This window comes from Mustela lutreola, chromosome 7, assembly GCF_030435805.1.
Source record: "Mustela lutreola isolate mMusLut2 chromosome 7, mMusLut2.pri, whole genome shotgun sequence".
Lineage (NCBI taxonomy): Eukaryota > Metazoa > Chordata > Mammalia > Carnivora > Mustelidae > Mustela > Mustela lutreola.
The window spans coordinates 35,451,430-35,471,320 of NC_081296.1; the positions used below are offsets into that span (position 1 = coordinate 35,451,430).

Here is a 19,891-nt window from a genome sequence, read left to right on the forward strand (position 1 = left end):
AACCCCCCATTAGACTCTTAGTAGATTTTTTAGTGGAAACTTTGCAAGCTAGAAGGAAATGGTATTGTATATTCAAAGTACTAAAAAATACAAAACAAACCCCACATACACAAATAAACCCACAAAAACCACTACTAAACTGGCCTTACAAGTAACAAGAACACATATTAAAGAAAAAATATCACTGGAAAGATAACCATATAGTAAAGTTAGTGGATCAATCACTTATAAAGCCAGTATAAAGACTGAAAGACAAATAGTAAAAATAACTATGATTACAACAATAAGGGATAGACAAAATAAAAAGATGTAAACTGTAACATCAAAAAACATAAAATAAAAAAGAAAACCATAAAATGTGTGGATGGAAGAGTAATGATTTTGAGCTTTACAATGCAATGAAACTTAAGTTGTAACAAACTTAAAATAGACTTTTATAGATGTAAGTTGTTATATGTAAATTCATGGTAACCATAAAGGAAAAAACACAAAAGATAAAAGAATATAAGCATTCCACTAAAGAAGACACAAAGCGGGGTGCCTGCGGGCTCAGTGGGTTGAGCCTCTGCCTTCGGCTCAGGTCATGGTCTCAGGGTCCTGGGATTGAGCCCCACATCGGGCTCTCTGCTCTTCAGGGAGCCGGCTTCCCCCTGCCTCTCTGCCTACTTGTGATCTCTCTCTCTGTCAAATAAATAAATAAAATCTTTAAAAAAAATAAGAAAGAAAGAAACCACAAAGGAAGAGATCAAGAGAAGAAAGAGAAAAGACCTACTAAAATAGCCCCCAAACAATAAACAAAATGGCAATAAGCACAACCCATCAATAATTACTTCAAATGTAAATGCATAAATTCTCCAATCCAAAGACACACAGTGGATGAATGGGTAAAAAAATATGACCCATCTATATGCTGTCTAAAAGGGACTCACTTTCAATATATGGACACATACAGACTCAAAGTGAAGGATGAAAAAAGATATTCCATACAAATGAAAACCAAAAGAAAGCTACAGTAGTTATATCAGACAAAATAGACTTTAAAACAAAGACTGCATTAAGAGACATAATGATAAAAGGATCAGTCCAGCAAGATGCTTTAACATTTGTTAATATTTATGCACCCAACATAGGAGGACCTAAATACATAAAGCAAACACTAACAGACCTAAAGGATGAAATTGATAGCAATACGATAATAGTAGGAGACTTACATCAATGGATCGATCATCCAGACAAAAAAATCAACAAAGAAACATCAGCCTTAAATGACACAGTAGACCAGATGGGCTTACCAGATACATACAGAACATTCCATTCAAAAGCAAAGAAATACACATTCTTCTGAAGTGCACATGGGACATTTTCCAAGAGAGATCATATGTTAGGCCACAAAACAAGACTTAATAAATTTAAGAGGACTGAAATTTTATCAAGCTTCTTCTCTGATCACAGTGCTATGAAACTAGAAATTAAATATACAAAGAAAACTGGGAAATTCATAAATTTGTGGAGATTAAACTACATGTTACTGAACAACCAATGGGTCAAAGAAGAAATCAAGAGAAATAAAAAAATACCTTGAGACAAAAGAAATTGGAAATGTAACAAAGCCCACGCTTTATTTATTACATTCATGAAATGTATGCATTATTTACAGTGAATGTAATTGGACAAGAATTCTTGATGTTAAGAGTTTTAGCTTTCTTGAAGAAGTGATTTGTCTGGAATGAGTAATATACAGTTAAGAAATTAATATGTGACAAAATGGATAATGTGCAGGCTATAGAATCAGAGAGATCTGTATTTAAATCCCATCTCTCCTAATTGCTAGGTGTGTGACACTAAGCAAATCAGCTCACCTGTCTGAGCTTTAGTTTCCTCATCTGTCAAATAGGTAAAAAGATCTTAATCTCATAAAACTGATATAAAGATCAAATTATGTAACACCAATAATGTTCCTGGCACATCAACAAATACTGGTTATTTTTCTCTATAAAAATGTTTCTCCAAGAAGCAGAAGAGTCCTAGAATAGGGGCAGACAAGGGTCTCTTATCTGTTAGAGAATAAAGACAGAAACAGAGTGGAAGGCATGTATTTTTACAAGTAGCCTCTGAAAACAGTCACAGCTTACTATAATATCTGGTGTAAAGTAGATAGATGATCAGTAACTTTTTGCTGAATGGAGGAATGCAGGAAAGAAGAACAGACCCATCCCAATAACAGTGTGCTGGGTAAGATTAAAATCAGATTTATAATATTTTCTTACCTTGACTGCATAGTTATTAAGTGGATCTTTTGCATATGAAGCTGTATAGTAAACTGCATCGCCTGCCTCACAGCATGGCTTGTCGCTGGTTAACCTGAAGTCTGACCAGCTGTCCACCCCAAAACGGAGCTGGTCTTTCTGTCCAGCCATGAAGAGGTCTTCACATTTTATAGCCAGTTTCTTCAAGGCATCTGTATGAAGGCTTCGGATTTTACCCACAACTTCTTCCCGATTCTCAAGTCCTCGATAAAGTGCTTGTCTCTGTGGCTTCTGCATGCTTCGTCCCTGTCTGCAAGAGGGACCACGCCGGCTAGACAGGGACTCCATGCTGTTGGAAAATCTATCCTTAATACTGAGAGTGGTTAAGCTGGAGATACTGTTTGCTGCTGAGGGAACAGGTCTCTCCTTGTGCAAAGGTCTTTCCAAGGAGTCATAAGACTCAATGTCCAGTCCCTTGAGTTCGTAACTGATGGAAGAACCAGCACTACTGGCATCCCAGTTGGGGTCAATATCATAGGTGGGATTAGCCATTACACAAAGACTTGTTTCCATGGATTTTTGGAGGTCTTTGGGGATTGGTTCTGTATTGGCTCTTATGATCATTTTCTTTGGCAGTGGGGGTGGCGTAGGTTGGGAAGCATTAGGTGCTTCTTGGTCTGTTTTCTCAGTGAAGACAATGCCATCATCCAAAGTTCCCTTAGGCTGCCTTGGATGCTTGGGTGGTATCATGGCTGCTCTAGATTGCCCTGTATTGTTTTAAAAGAAAGAAAGAAAAATAAGTTAACTTTTTATTCTTGTTACATAATTGAAACTCAAGGATAAACAAGTGATGTGGTCATGAGAGTATAAGAAGTCAATGCCTTAATTCAAAATGGTTGAAGAAAATCAACGAAAGACTTGGTTGGTGGGAGCAAAAAAATTGTGAACAATGTCTCAGCATTTCCATGCCAGAGAAGAGGGTAATGGGCTTTGTTTGGAAAACAACAACAACAACAACAACAACAAAAAAAAAGAATTGAGATTCTCTACTCCTGCCTCCAAGGGTGCTGAATATGAAAGGGTGACAGACACTCAAATAATTTCATTGTGGCAGAGTAGAGATGAAAGCATTTGTGGATTAAGAAAAATACTCGGAAGCATTTTAAAAAACAATTGAAACTAGCAATGGCCCACTAGACTGATGCTCAGAAGATACCATTCTGCTTTTTGAACTTTGTTCCAAAGTTGCACTATATTGTATTTAGCACCTGTCATTTTCAATCCAACACATATGAATATGATTTCATAAACCATGTTATTTTATTTCACCACAGAGATGGATTCTAGCACTGGTCTTAAACTGGTTTATGTATAAATTCTTGTGATTGGGATAAGGAGAACAATGCATATGAACAGTCAACTGCTCTTCCAAATATCCTTCACAAACTCTTATCATTCTGTTTTATTTGGGGGGGGGGGCATATAAACTGTGATTTGAGCAATACTACTTTTGAACATCTCTTACAAGCCCTAATTATAGGACCAATTACTCTGCTTCCTTTCTAGCATCACCTGCCTCACTTGCACTTATAAGAAAATAAAATGCAGATGTGTGATAATGAAAACACAACAATCCAAAATCCTTGGGATGCAGCAAATGCAGTTCTCAGAGGGAAATATATAGCAATAAAGGTCTACCTCAACAAACAAGAAATAGCTTGAATAAACAAACAAACAAACAAACCTAACCTGACACCTAAAGGGACTAGGAAAAGAAGAACAAACAAAACCATAGGGGTAGAAGGAAGGAATTAATAAAGATCAGAGCAGAAATAAGTGGCCTAGAGACTAAAAAACAAAGGAAAAAAACATGAACCAAGAGGTAGTTCTTTGAAAAGATAAAGATAATTGATAAACCCTCAGCTAGACTCACTACGGAAAAAAAAAAGAACCCAAATAAAATGAGACAAAAGAGAAGTAACACTGTCATGACAGAAATACAAAGGAATATAAGAGAATACTACAAAAAGTTATATGCCAACAAATTAAACAACCTAGAAGAAATGAATAAATTCCTAGAAACATATGATTTTTGAAAACTGAATCAGGAAGAAATAGAAAATCTGAACAGACCAACTACAAAAAATGAAATTGAATAGGTAATAATAAAAAAAAAATCCCAACAAAGTCCAGGACTAGATGGGTTCACAGGTGAATTCTTTTTTAATTTATTTTTTTTTAATTTTTTATTTTTTATAAACATATATATTTTTTATAAACATATATTTTTATCCCCAGGTCTGTGAATCACCAGGTTTACACACTTCACAGCACTCACCAAATCACATACCCTCCCCAATGTCCATAATCCCACCCCCTTCTCCCCAACCCCCTCCCCCCGGCAACCCTCAGTTTGTTTTGTGAGTCACAGGTGAATTCTATCAAACATTTAAAGAAGTGATAATACCTATTCTTCTCAAACTAGTCTAAAAAATAGAAAAAGAAGGAAAGCTTCCAAATACATGATAATACAAATAAACATGAGGCCAGAATCACCCTGATACCAACAGCAGACAAGGACATTACCAAAAAAAAAAAAAAAAAAAAAAAGAGAGAGAGAGAGAGAGAGAGAACTACAGGCCAATACCCCTGATAAACATAGATGCAAAAATTCCCCCCAAAATATTAGCAAACTGAATTGAACAATAAGAGATTATTCACCATGATCAAGTGATACTTATTCTGGGGATACAAGGATGGTTCACTATTCACAAATCAATCACAAACACCACATCAACAAAACAAAGGATAAAAATCATACGTTTTATGTTATTAGATGCAGAAAAAGCATCTAACAAAACTCAACATTCATTCATGATAAAAACACTTGTCATAGTTTGGTGAGAGGAAACATACTTCAACATAATAAAGGCCATATATAAAAAAGCTGTAGGCAACAACATTCACAGTGGAGAAAAACTAAGAGCTTTTCCTCTAAGATCAGGGACAAGATAAGGATGTCCACTCTCACTACCTTTACTCAACATAGTAATGGAAATCCTAGCCAGAGTAATCAGACAAGAAAAAGAAACGAGTCATCCATATTGGTAAAGAAGTTAAATTGTCACCATTTGCAGACAACATGGTACTACACATAGAAAACCTTAAAGACTTCACTAAAATACAACTACAAGTAATAAATAAATTCAGGAAAGTTGCATGAAACAAAATTAATATCCAGAAACTGGTAGTGCTTCTGTATACTAGTAATAAGGTAGCAGAAAAGGAAATTAAGAAAAGAGTCCCATTTATAATTGAACCAAAAACTTAGGAATAAAGTTAGCCAAAAAAGGTGAAAGACTTGTATTCTGAAAACTTATAGACACTGATGAAGAAAATGGAAAGATATTCCATGCTCATGGATTGAAAGAATTGATATTGTTAAAATGTCTATATTACCCAAAAGGATCTACAGATTCAATACAATCCCTATTAAAATATCAACACTATTTTTCACAGAACTAGAATAAATAATACCAAAATTTGTATGTAACCACAGAAGACACCAAATAGCCAAAGAAATCTTGAGAAAGAAGAACGAAATTGGAGGTACCACAATTTCAGGTTTCAAATTATACTGAAAAGCTATGGTAATCAAAACAGTATAGTATCGACACAAAAAGAGACACAGAGATCAGGAGAACAGAAGAGAGAACCCAGAAACAAACCCACAATTATATGATTAATTAATCTATGTCAAAAGAGGCAAAAATATACAATGGGAAAAAGATAGTCTCTTCAGTAAACGGTGCTGGGAAAACTGGACAGCTGTCTGTAAAAGAATGAAACTGAAGCACCTTTTAACACCATACATAAAAATAAACTCAAAATGAATTAAAGACCTAGATGTGAGACCTGAAACCACAGAAATCCTAGAAGAGAAAACAGACAGTAATTTCTTTGACATGAGCTATAGTAATTTTTTTCTAGATACGTCTCCTAAGGCAACAAAAGCTAGAACAATATACTGGGACTATATCAAAATTAAAAAAAAAATCTTTTGCACAGCAAAGGAAACCATCAACTGAACAAAAAGGCCAGCTACCAAATGGGAGAAGACATTTGCAAATGATATATCTTTTAAGGGATTAATATCCAAAATATATAAAGAACTTATCCAACTCAACAACAAAAAACCCCAAACAATTTAACTAAAAAATGAGCAGAGGACCTGAATAGATAAAGAAAACATACAAATGGCCAACAGACACATGAAAAGATGCTCAACATCACTAATCATCAAGGCAATGCAAACCAAAACCCCAATGAGGTGTTACCTTACACCTGTTAGAATGGCTAAAACAAAAAAAGACAAGAAATGACAAGTATTCCTGAGGATGTAAACAAAACAGAACCCTCATGCATTGTTGGTGGGAATGTAAATTGGTATAGCCACTGTGGGAACCAGAATGGAGGTTGCTCAAAAAAATTAAAAATAGAAATATCATATGATCTAATAATTTCACTTGGGTATTTAACCAAAGAAAACTAAACATAAAAAAGGATAAGGTTTTGCCATTTGAGATAGCAGGAATGGGCACAAAAGGTATTATGCTAAGTGAAATAAGACTGAAAAAGACAAATAACATATAATTTCATTCATTAGCGGAATCTAATCCTTTCCAAACAAACGAAAAACCCAAATGAATAAGCAAACAAAAGGCAGAATGAGACCTATAAATATAGAGAACAAATGGATGGATGCCAGTGGGGAGAGAGGTAGGGGTCTCGGCAAAATGGGTGAAGGGGAGTGGGAGATAAGTAGGAATAAGTCGAGGAACAAAGGCATGGCAAAACGAATATAACCAATGCTCTTAAAACAGTGATGTATGGTGACAGATGTAGCTACACGTGTGGTAATGTATAAACAAATACACCTGTGAAAAACGACATCTTTTCGGCTTATTGTATAATGGGGAGAGACATTATTATTTTTTTTAAGGCAGAGAAATATGCCATGGAACTTTTTAAAGTTATTATAATTAGTAAAGTTATTAAAATGAGGCCTACTGAGAAAGAGTATAATGCTCTGTTATGGGATGGATTATGTCCTCTCTCCCAAAATGTTGAAGTCACAACCCCTGGTGCCTGTGAATATAACCTTATTTAGAAATAGAGACTTTGCAGAGATAATCAAGTTAAGATGAGGTCATTAGGGTGTACCTTAATCTAATATGACTGGTGTTCTTATAAAAAGAGGAAACGAGTCATATAAAAAGAGACAAATGGGAAAACACCATGTGGTGAAGAGGCAGAGAATGCAATAAGGCAGCTACAAGCCAAAGATGTCAGGGATTGAGGGCCACCCCCAGAAGCTAGCGAGAGGTGAGGAAGGATTCAATCCAGAGCCTCAGAGAGGCTCTATGCATCTATGTTTATACAGTATACAACTGTATTTCTATACACTAGCAATGAAAAATCAAAAAATAATTATTAAAAAAGAATTTCATTTACAATATCATCAAAAACAATATAGTATTTAGGAATAAATTTAACAAAAGAAGGGCAAGATTTATACACTGGAAACTAACCAACGATGCTGAAAGAAATTAAAGACCTAAATAAATGTAAAGACATCTATGTTCACAGATCAGAGACTTAATATGCTAAGACAGAAACAATTCCAAAACTGTTCTGAAGATTTAATGTAATCCCTATCAAAATCCCAGCTGGCTTTCTTGCAGGAATTGACAAGAGAACCCTAAAATTCATATGGAAATAAAATGAATCTAAAGTAACCAAAAAATATCTTGAAAAAAGAAGAACAAAGTTGGAGAACTCACATTTCCCAATTTCGAAACTTACTTCAAAACTATAGGAATCAAGATTGTATGTATTATGTGTTGGGGGATGGGTGAAAGGGATTAAGAAGTACAAACTTTCAGTTATAAAATAAAGTCACAGAGATGAAAAGTATAGCATAGGAATATAGTCAATAATACTGTAACAACTTTATGATGAGAGATGGTAACTACACTTATCTTGGTAAGCATTTTGTAATGTCTATAAATGTTGAATCACTATGTTGTACACCTAAAACTAATAGTTGTACATCAATCATACTTCAATTAAAAATGAAAGATTGTGTGTACTAAGAATAGAAATATAGATGAATGGACTAGAATTGAGAGTTATAGAAATAAACCTGTATATTTATGGTCAATCAACTTCCAACAAGGGTGCCAAGAACATTCAATGGGGAAGTAGTAGTTTTTCCAACAAATGGTGCTGGGACTACCAGATAATCCATATACAAAAGAATGAAACTGAACTCCTACCTTATACTTTATACAAGAAGTAACTAAAATATAGCAAGGATCTCAACATAAGAACTAAAACCATAAAATTCTTAGAAGAAAACATAGGAATCAGTGTTTTCAACCTTGATTAGGCAATGATTTTGCAGATAATGACACCAAAAAGCACAAGCAAAAAAATAAAAAATAAATTGAAATTCATAAAAATTAAAAACTTTGTGCTTCAAAGTACAACTTTAAGAAAGTGAAAAGACAACCCACAGAATTGGAGAAAATATGTGCAAATCTTATATTTGATAAGACATATCCAGAATTTATAAGTAACTTACAATAAAAAGATAAATAATCCATTGTAAGTGGGCAAAGGATTTGCATAGACATTTCTCCAAAGAAGACACACCAATGGCCAATAAGCACATGGAAAGACACTCAACATCACTACCCATTAGGTAAATACAAACCCAAACCACAAGATACCACTTTACCTCCACTAAGCTAGCTATCGTTGAAAAAATGGACAAGTGTTGGTGAGGATATGGAGAAATTCAAACCCTCACACGTTGCTGGTAGGAATCTAAAATGGTACGGTCACCTTGGAAAACAGTTTGGCAGTTACTCAAAAAGTCAAACATAAAGTTTACTACACGATCCAGCATTTCCAGTCCTACATACATATCCAAGAGAAATGAAAACATATGTCCACTTGTATGCAAATGTTCTCAGCAACATTCTTAACAGCTAAAAAGGAGAAACAATCCATATGTCCATCAGCTGATGAATGGATAAATGAATATTATCCAGCCATCGAAGGAAATGAAGTACTGATACAGGCTACCTCCTGTAGGAGCCTTGAAAATATTATTCTAAGTGAAAGAGAGAAGCCAGTCACAAAGGTCACATATCGTATGACCCCACTTACATAAAGTATCCAGAAATATGTAAATCCCTAGAAAGAGAAAGTAGATTAGTGGTTGCTGGAGGATGGGGACAATGGAGATGGAGAGTGACTGCTGTTTAGGGTGATAAACATGTTCTGGAATTACATACTGGTGATGATTGTAAAATTCTGTGAATATACTAAAGCTCATAGAATTGTACCCTCTGAATCTTACGGTATGTAAATTATATCTCAACAAAGAAAATCAACCATCCATTCTTAGAAACAACTGTAAACTCAGTTTCTAGTCACATCTTTCCACTCCTCTGTGTCCTTCCCATCACCAAGGATGCCCCAGCTGCCCCAGCCCTGTTTTGCCTCAGCTAATGTGAGAAGTCAGAACCATAGTTTGTTTACAACATGACAGAAATAGGCTTTATAACAAACCTTTATTTTCTACTTGCTGACCCAGACCTTTCAGAGATGAAGTGTGATGAAGAAGGTTAGAAGCAGTGAACTGTGCCAGCACCTTATCATCCTTGCTTTACTACTGTGACAGTCGCCTGTTATCACTGTCTCCAGCTTTGCCTCCCACACCACATGGTCATTACAGAGATTTTTTTTTTTTTAAATACCAGAACTGATCAAGGCAGTCCTCCACTTAAAAAATATGTCCTTGAGAATTTGGACTTGATCCCGAGGACAGAATTTTCTTGGCTGGAGCACAGAAAGCAAGCCTTTCATGACCCCGCCCCAGCTGTACCTATTTTTCTTGTAGTATTTCATCTTGCCTCTGAAGTTGGGGCTTCCAAACTGTTGGCAGTGTATTTAGCACTCTTGGCTTTTTCACATTCTCTCTCTCTGCTCAGGCTAACCCTCTTCCAGGAATGGTTTCCCCAAGACTGACGTCTTTTTCCTCGGGACCTCATATATGTAGTGAACATTTCTCTTCAACTACTTACAACCCTTGATCTGTGTTCCTGCCGAGATTCCCTACTACTGTGGCTCATTTGTATACTTAGGATCAAGCAAAGAGTTTTGCTGAAGGGAATGGAAGGAGAGAAGGAAAAAAGGAAGGAAGCCATTAATGTATACATGAAAGAGCTAGAAACACGGGCTTATTCTTGGCCTTTCCAATGTGGTCCCTAGAAGAAGCTTTATGGATGTCATTTTTCACACACTCTTCCAAATTAGAACAAACAAAAATAATCATGGACATGGAAAAGGAACAGATTCCCAAAGTGCTTCTTTAAAAAAAATTACCTCAGAACTGGCAAGTGAGACAAAGTCTATCACTGTCTGCAGCTGCTTAGTGTCTATCAGAGGAGGTAGAAGAGGGCTGATCACGCCACTTTCTTCCACTTCTAGCATAAAGTCCAAACTCCTCAGCAAGCTGGTCAAGGCTCTCCGTCTTATCTACCACCATTTCTCGTCAACATCCCCACACAAGCATTTGCTTCCTGTTCTTTTCATCTGCTCCGTATTTTTATTTCTACCGCTCTGCTCTAGTGAAGGTGTTGTGTCCTAAGCCCAGCTCAGTTGGCCCTTCTCCACAGAAGCCTCCCTACTCCCCATATCCAAACTGGGAACCATCACTTCTTCCTCTGTGCTCTCTTAGTGCTTTTGTTCTATTACAGCATTTTCAGCCTTTTATAACATGCGTATGTATTTTTTTTAAACACTTCCTCAGTACCTGGCACTGTGTGAGACACGCAGCCATTGTGCAGTAAGCGGCTGCCAGACTGAAGGACACAGAGTCAGAAGAGTTGCTCAACATTCCAAAACGAAAATGGACAGCCAAGGCAGCAAGGAAAGAAAGAGAATTAATAGTGGCTTCTTTTCCCAAGTGGCGGGATATGATCTCCTGGGAGCTATGGAGATTTCCACATGGGAATCAGAAATATTGGCGTGTTAAGATGAAACCATGAGCATTGCACAGCCCATGCAAATAGGTCACGCCATTCTCCCACGTTTAAAAGTGTTTTGTGTTTTTAATTCTTTCCTCAAGAAAGACAAGTTCTCCTGACTGAATTCCAATCATCAGGGTCAATGTTTTAAAAGCTTGGTATCTTGGCTGTTTTTATTTTAAACTTTGAATCCTGTACATTCCTCTCAAGCCTCTGGGAGCAGACACTAAGCTCAGCTTTCAGCAGTCCTGATATAACATCACATACTCTACATTTTTGTGGCATACCAGCTCTCTAAACAGAAAAAAAAAAAAGATTGTGTTCTAAATCTTGCCTTGCTATAGACTAAAAAAGTTCTTTTGGACAAATATGTTTAAACCACATTCAAATCTTACTTTCCCCTCTTTTTGAGCTTCCTTACTCTATCTCTTTACTCTCTCCCCACCTAAAAATGTCTTCAGACTAACAGAAAACCCCTGTGTCATGTTCTAAAAGCAAATGATGAAAGATGGATTAAAAAGGAATGATTTAATGACACTTTGAAGTAGCCAAAGGTGGTTTAAAACCCCTCAGGAAGGAAAATGATTGATATAGGCCTGTTAAGATTTACAAGACTGCTATGGTAAGTAGAAAGGACATAAGAAAAATATTATTTCTAAATATCTGCATTTTAATTAATTAATTTATTTCAGTGGGGGGGGTGTTGTAGAGAGAGCACAAGCAGGAGGGGCAGAGGGAGAGGGAGAGTCTCCAGCAGACTCCCTGCTGAGTGAAGAGCCGGACACAGGGCTTGATCCTAGAACCCTGAGATCATGACCTGAACTGAAATCAAGTGTTGGATGCTTAATTGACTGAGCCATGTAGGCATCCCAAGATCAACATTTTAAAGATAATCACATACTGAAAAACTCAAAATAATAACTCTCTTGTTACAGAGATCTGCTAAAAGGCACTACCTTTGAAGACACACGAGGGACAAACCATAGCAAATGTTTGTTTAAGACCTGACAATCATTATAATCGTGGGGTGCTAGGGACTAAGGGCACTTAATGACACATTTGGACAGGAGCAGTATGTGAATGAGCATAATTAACTCTTCATTCCCATAAGACAGGAATGTCATGGGCTCCTAGTTGGTCTCTATGCTTCCAGTTGTTCCCAAAACAATCTTTTAAAAATCCTGATATGTCTTTTTATTAAAAAATCTTCAGTAGCTCTCTATTTCCTATAGGTATATCTTTTACATTTATCACTGTGATGTATATATACCATTTATGGTCTAGCCTCATCTCCCCTAGCTTTAGGCTTTATACACACTCTTCCCTCTACCTGGGATGTTCTTCCTTGCTTGCCAATCTGACAAACAACCACCCTTCTTTCAAACTCTGCTCAAAATTTAACTGACCCTCTCCTACACGCTTTGGGGCAGAGGCTTTCATTAAACCTTGAAATATCTGCATCATAGCAACTAGCACATGGGCTCCTAAGAGTCCAGCCCATGTCTGCTTTTCTCAAAGGCCAAGAGTCCTTGAAGATAGCACTGTTTTTTCCAGTGCCAGGAGATAGTTGGTGTTTGACAAATGTTTACTGAATGAACGTATTAAAGCCCAAATAAATGGGACATATTTTTTTCCTTAAATTGTAATTTCACCCCTAATATTTTTTCCAGGGCTCATGACAAGTAATGTAGATGAGAACAGGACAAGAGAGAACAAAGGAAGAGACGTTCATCTCCAAACTGGGAAATATGCACGGTGGTTTATAAATATAGATGTCACATACCACCGTGCACCCGCCTTGTCAAGTGACTGGGCCATCACTGGCTAAACCTAGCACTCACTGTATCATCTCATTGCAGCAGGCCTCAGCAGCTTAGGAAGAAGGGTCCTACCACAGTCAAATGGAAGCACCAACTGGCAAACCCCAGGGGACATCAACTTCATGCCAAATGATAAAACGAAGCTGACCTCCAAAGACCACTTTGCGCATACCCTCAAATAAAGAGATACGCTGACCACTTTAAAGAATGTCAGTGGTGTAGCAGCTGACAGACTCAATTTTTATAGAATGTAATTTGAAAACCTCTCCAAGAACAGAGATTATTTATTTGGGGGTGAGTTATCTACATAATTTGAATATTGTCTCCCCCAACTAATTCTAGTATATGGGAAACTATTTTTAAATGAAATGTAGCTAAGTTAAAAGATAGGGACACAGTATATGATTCCTTTTTAAATAGTAATAATTATATTTTTAGAAAGTACAACAAATGCTCAAATGTTCAAAGTGGTCAATCTCAGGTTTTTGTTTTTTAAAGACTCAGATAATTAAAAATGTGCAATTCTTTAATCTTTGGTTCAAATCATTAACTTTGGATTGTGTAGAATAATATCTGGCCCATAGAAGTTCCTTAATAGTTATTTGTTGAGTAAATGAATTAACGGCAATATATCCTTCAGAATGATTTTTTTTTAAAGCTTCTGTTTATGATGCCATTATTATATACTTAACAACATTAAGGCCAGCAAAGTAATGATACTCTTTTTAAGTACACTCACCGCTTAGCATTTTTTTAAAAAAGATTTTATTTAAGTAACTTCCACACCCAACGTGGGGTTCAAATTCACAATCCCGAGATCAAGAATCGCATACTCTACTGAATGAGTCAGCCAGGTGCCCCTCACCCCTTAACATTTCACACTGATGATCAATACACTGCCAAAGGAAGTTCTGGAGACAGAGGATTTTAAGATGTTTTCTTTCAGTGTTTTAAGGGTTCAGCCTTAAGGAGATGCCCTAGATAAGTAAGATAAGAAATGTGGAGCGGTGCCTGGTTGGCTGGCTCAGTCAGCAGAGTGTGCAACTCTTGATAATCGAGGTTGTAAGTTCCAGCCCCATGTTGGATGTGGAGATTACTTAAAAAACAAAAAATGTAATCTTGGCGGCCCTGGGTGGCACAGTTGGTTAGGTGTCCAACTCTTGGTTCCAGTTCAGGTCATGATCTCAGGATCAAAAGATCAAGCCCCGTGACAGGCTCTGAGCTGACTGAAGAGTCTGCTAAAGTTTCTCTTCCCTTCTTCTGCCCTTCCCTGCACTTGCGCTCTCTCTTCCTCTCTCTAAAATAAATACGTAAATCTTAAAAGAAAAAAGTGATCTTGTGGGGTTATGTAGAAGAATGGCTTATATAACTCTTTCCTTAGGAAACCTCTGGATTAAGCCTCATACAGCCATACCTCAATTAATTGTATTTTGCAGATATTGTGTTCTCATTTTTTAAAAAAATAAACTGAAGGTTTGTGGCAACACTGCATCGAGCAAGTCTATTGGCGCCATTTTTCTAAAAGCATTTGCTCCCTTTGTGTCTCTGTGTCATGTTTTAGTTATTCTTGCAATTTTTCAAACTTTTTCATTATTATTACATTTGTATGGTGATCTGTGATAGTGATCTCAGCAGTGATGTCACTGCTGTAATTTTGGGGGGCACTACAAGCCACACCCAAATAAGATAGCAAGCTTAATCAATAAATGTATTCTGACTGCCCCACGACCAGCTATTCCCTTATCTTTCTCCCTCTCCCTGGGTCTTCCTATTCCCTAAGACATACCACTATTGAAATTAGGCCAATTAATAACCTTAAACTGGCCTCTAAGTGAAAGGAAGAGTTGCATAGCTCTCATTTTAAATCAAAAGCTAGAGGGGCGCCTGGGTGGCATAGTCAGTTAAGCATCTGACTCTTGTTTTTGGCTCAGGTCATGAACTCAGGGTCCTGGGATTGAATCCTGTATTGGGCTTCATGTTCAGTTGCGAGTCTGCTTAAGGATTTCCTCTCCTCTCCTTCTGCCCGTTTTCTTGTCATTCTCTCTCTTTAAAATAAAAAAATTACTACTTAAATTACTACTTAAATTACTTTAAAAAAATCAAAAGCTAGAAATAATTAAGCTTACTGAGGAAGGTATATTGAAAACCAAGGTAGGGTGAAAGCTAGGCCTCTTATACCAGGTTAGCCAAGATGCGAATGCAAAGGAAACGTTCTTGAAGTAAATTAAAAGAGCCACTCCAGTGAACACACCAATGTGGAAAGTGGAACCATCTTATTTCTGATATGAAGAAAGCTTCAGTGGTCTGAAAAAAGACCAAGCCAGCCACAACATTGCCTTCAACCAAGGACTAATCCTGAGCAAAGCCGTAACTCTTTTCAATTCTATGAAGGCTAAGAGGTAAGGAAGCTGTAGAAGAAAAGTTGGAAGCTAGCAGAGGCTGGCTCATGAAGTTTAAGAAAAGAAGCCATCTCCGTAACATAAAAGTATAAGGCAAAGAAGCAAGTGTTGATGTAGAAGTCACAGTATGTTACCCAGAAGATCTAGCTTCAGGTAAACAACCAGATTTTCAATGTAGATGAAACAGTCTTATAGTAAAACAAAATGCCATTTCCGACTTTCATAGCTAGAGAGGAGAAGCCAATGCCTGGCTTCAAAGCTTGCAATGACAGGCTGACCCTCTTGTTAGGGGCTAGTGCAGCTGGTGACTGATTTGAAGCCAGTGCTCATTCACCATTCCAAAAACCCTAAAACCCTTCAGAATTAAGCTAAATCACCTCTGCTTGTGTTCCCTAAATGGAATAGCAAAGCCTGGATGACAGTGTATCTGTTTATAACATGTTATTGAATATTTTAAGCCAGCTGTTTTGATCTATTGCTCAGGAAAAAATAAATTCCTTTCAAAATATTACTGTGCCTGGTCACCCAAGAGTTCTGATGGAGGTATACAAGATGAATGTTGTTTTCTTGCATGCTAACACAACAGCCATTCTGTAAGCCATGGACCAAAGAGTCAATTTGACTTTCCAGTTTTGTTATGTAAGAAATATACTTTGCAAGGCTATAGCTGCCATAGATAGTGATTCCCCCACGGATCTACACAAAGTAAATTGAAAACCTTCTGGAAAGGATTCACTTTTCTAGATGCCAATAAGAACATTCCTGATTCATGGGAAGAGGTCAAATACCAACATTAACGGGGGTTTGGAAGAAGTGGATTCCAGTCCACATGGAGGGCTTTGAGGGTTTTAAGACTTGTGTGGAGGAAGTAACTACAGATGTGGTGGAAACAGCAAGAGAACTAGAATTAGAAGTGGAGCCTGAAGGGTCATCTTGTTGGCTCAAGTAGGTTAAGTGTCCAATTCTTGGTTTCAGCTCAGGTCGTGATCTCAGGGTCATGGATCCAGTCTCACGTGGGGCTCTGTGCTCAGTGAGGAGTCTGCTTCAGATTCTTTCCTCCTGCCCCTCCCCCACTCAAGCCTGTTCTCATACTCTCTCAAGTAAATAAATAAATCTTAAAAAAAAAAAGTGCAGCCTGAAGATGGGACTGAACTGATGCAATCTCATGATAAAACTTTAACAGATGAGAAATTGCTTCTTATAGGTGAGCAAAGAACATGGTTTCTTGAGATGGAAACTGCTCTTCATGAAGATGCTGTGCAGACTGTTGACGTGATGACAAAGGATTTAGACTATGACACAGCTGATAAAACAGAGGCAGGGTTTGAGAAGATCGGCTCCAATTCTGGAAGTTCTTAAACTTAAAATGCTATCAAACAGCATCACAAGCTACAGAGAAGTCGCTGGTGAAAAGAAGAGTCAACTGATGCAGCAAATAGCACTGTTGACTTATTTTAAGAAATTGCCATAGCAATTTCTGAATTTCTGAAGGCCCTAGTCTTCAGACCCTGATTTGTCAGCAGCCAGCATCACTGAGGCAAGACCCTCCACCAGTAAAAGGATTACAAGTCACTGAAAGCTTAGCATTTTTTAGCAATAAAGCATCTCTTAATTAACATATGTATATTGTCTTTTAGATATAATGCTATTGAATATTTAACAGACTACAGTACAGTGATAAACATAAACTTTATATGCATCGGGAAACCAAAAAATTAATTTGATTTCCTTTATGGTAGTATTCAATTTATTGTGGTGGTCTGGAACCAAACCCATAATATCTCCAAGGTATGCCAGGATTAGAATAAAAAAGCCAGCTGATTAACGGAGCACAAAAACTGATACTTGAAATTTTTCTATATGAAATTTCCTGAGGGCTTACCTTCCCTAATCTGGGAATCTTATAAAGTCAAATGTGAAAGTCACTTTTGGCTAACTCATTCAAACATGTTCTTAATACCTACTGCATGTTTTTGGTAATTTGCTATGTTGTAGGCACACAGAAGGAGAGGTAAGCCAAGAATCTGCAAATGGAGAGTTGATAGATATTTCTAAAAACTAACGTGAAGTGTACTCAGTTACAAAGTAAATGAAGGACAGCTGAAGTCACTGACTTATTTCTAACACAGTAAAAGTTACTATGAGCGCCTGATTTTAGCAGGCTGATAAAGTAGTCAGGTGTGCCACATAAAAAACTAGCAATATTTCTTCTAGACATCTTGAGATAGACATAGAAATGTGGGGAAAATGTTGAGGTCTGATTGAAAAAATATTCTATCGCTTATTTGGGAAATCATTTTGGGTGGCTGATACCCTGCTAAATTCAGTTTGGGGTTGATTAAGCAGAGATCAGGGTTTGTTCAGAGGCCTCATATCACCATCATACAGAGTAAAATCGTTATTTTTCAAGTTGCATAAAGGCCAATATGATTTTTGTGCCCATAGGAGACAATACAAATCCTCCAAATAAACAATTCTTTAAAGATATGCTGTCCTGGGGTGCCTGGGTGGCTCAGTGGGTTAAAGCCTCTGCCTTTCGCTCAGATCATGATCCCACGGTCCTGGGATCGAGCCCCACATTGGGCTCCCTGCTCAGTGGGGAGCCTGCTTCTCCCTCTCCCTCTGCCTGCCACTCTGCCTACTTGTACTCTCTTTCTGTCAAATAAATAAATAAAATCTTAAAAAAAAAAAAAAAAAAGAAGTGCTGTCCAACAGAACTTTCTGTGACAACAGAAATGTTCTGTATCTGCATGTCCAATGCAGTACTAGCCACTGAGGGCTACTGAGCACTGACAATAGTGAGACTAGTGTCTCACTAGCAACACTGTCTTAGTCTTAGCTAGTGAGATTAAGACACTGAATTCTTATTTATACTCTAATGAATTTAAATGTGAATAGCTAGATGTGGCTAGTGGCTACCGACTGTATGGGATAGTGCAGCTCTAGAACCTAATAATTAACCAAGTTTAAACAAAATAAGGTTTGCTTTATTTATGCTAAGGAGAAGAAAAAAGCCACCTGAATTAACCCTGGAGAATAATCTCTAAGGTAAAAAGAAATGGCTTTAAGATATGGTCTGCAGGGGCGCCTGCATGGTTCAGTGGGTTAAGCCTCTGCCTTCAGCTCAGGTCATGATTTTAGGATCCTGGGATCAAGCCCTGCATCAGGCTCTCTGTTCGGCCGGGAGCCTGCTTCCCCCTCTCTCTGCCTGCCTCTTTGCCTACTTGCGTGCTCTCTCTCTCTGTCAAAAAACAAAAAACAAAAAACAAAAAACAAACAAAAAAAAACTTAAAAAAAAATATACAGTCTGCACAAGTGCACAAATCAGTAATAATTAGCAGAACTTGGGGTCCTCTATCATATTCACAACTTCAGTCTTTAGGATGCAAGCAACCCACAACTTCTTGAATTTATATTTTTTTGGTCTGCTTATTCAACATTTTTTTTTTTTTTTTAATTTGAGAGGGAGAGAGCCCATGTGCATGAATGGGGGAGGAGAAGAGAGAGAGGGAGAGGACCAAGCAGACGTCATGCTGAGCATGGAGCCTGATGCAGGACTGGATCCCACAACCCTGAGATGGTGACCTAGTGGAAACTAAGAGTCAGACACTTAACCAAATGAGTCACCCAGGTGTCCCTCAACATCTCTAATAAACATTTTAAATTATTTCCACTTTATTCTACATTATCTGGCTAGCACATCAAACATATCTGAAGGAGAAAGCAACAGCTTATCTTTGGGAAGAAATAAAGGAACTTCATAATTCTTGAGTACTTCTATATACCAAGTTCTTCTTTTATCATCATCCCTATAAAGCAGATATCACCATCCCCTCATTTCAGAGGAGGAAATTGAAGTTCTGGCATGCCAAACAGCTGAACTACAAGCATACAGGTGGGCAATGACACAGCTACCAGATGAACCAAAACCTGGTTGATCCCTCAAACTTATGGTTTTTTTTTTTTGTTTTTTGTTTGGTTTTTTTTAAAAGATTTTATTTATTGATTTGACAGACAGAGATCACAAGTAGGCAGAGAGAGAGAGGAGGAAGCAGGCTCCCCACTGAGCAGAGAGCCCAATGCGGGACTCGATCCCAGGACCCTGAGATCATGACCCGAGCCGAAGGCAGCGGCTTAACCCACTGAGCCACCCAGGCGCCCCTGGTTTGGTTTTTTTTTGCCTACTATATTACACTGCCTCCCACATCCACTTTACAATGTAATTTTCAGAAATTACACAGTAAAAATAATGGTAATCCTTATTTTCCTCCCTCAATTTCTTCCACTGGTCTGTCCATCTATCTTCTGCCTCATTTGATAAAGAA

At 37.5% G+C, this 19,891-nt stretch overlaps 1 protein-coding gene across 7 annotated transcripts in view; it reads right to left on the reverse strand.

Annotated features, from left to right (window-relative positions):
- PEAK1 (pseudopodium enriched atypical kinase 1) overlaps positions 1 to 19,891 on the reverse strand; it is a 319,580-nt gene that overhangs the window by 25,839 nt on the left and 273,850 nt on the right. For all 7 annotated transcript variants that reach the window (XM_059180298.1, XM_059180296.1, XM_059180297.1 and 4 more), the window contains one exon: positions 2,268 to 3,013. In XM_059180298.1, coding sequence (XP_059036281.1) covers positions 2,268 to 3,013 — 746 coding nt within the window. The remainder of the gene's footprint in view (positions 1 to 2,267; positions 3,014 to 19,891) is intronic.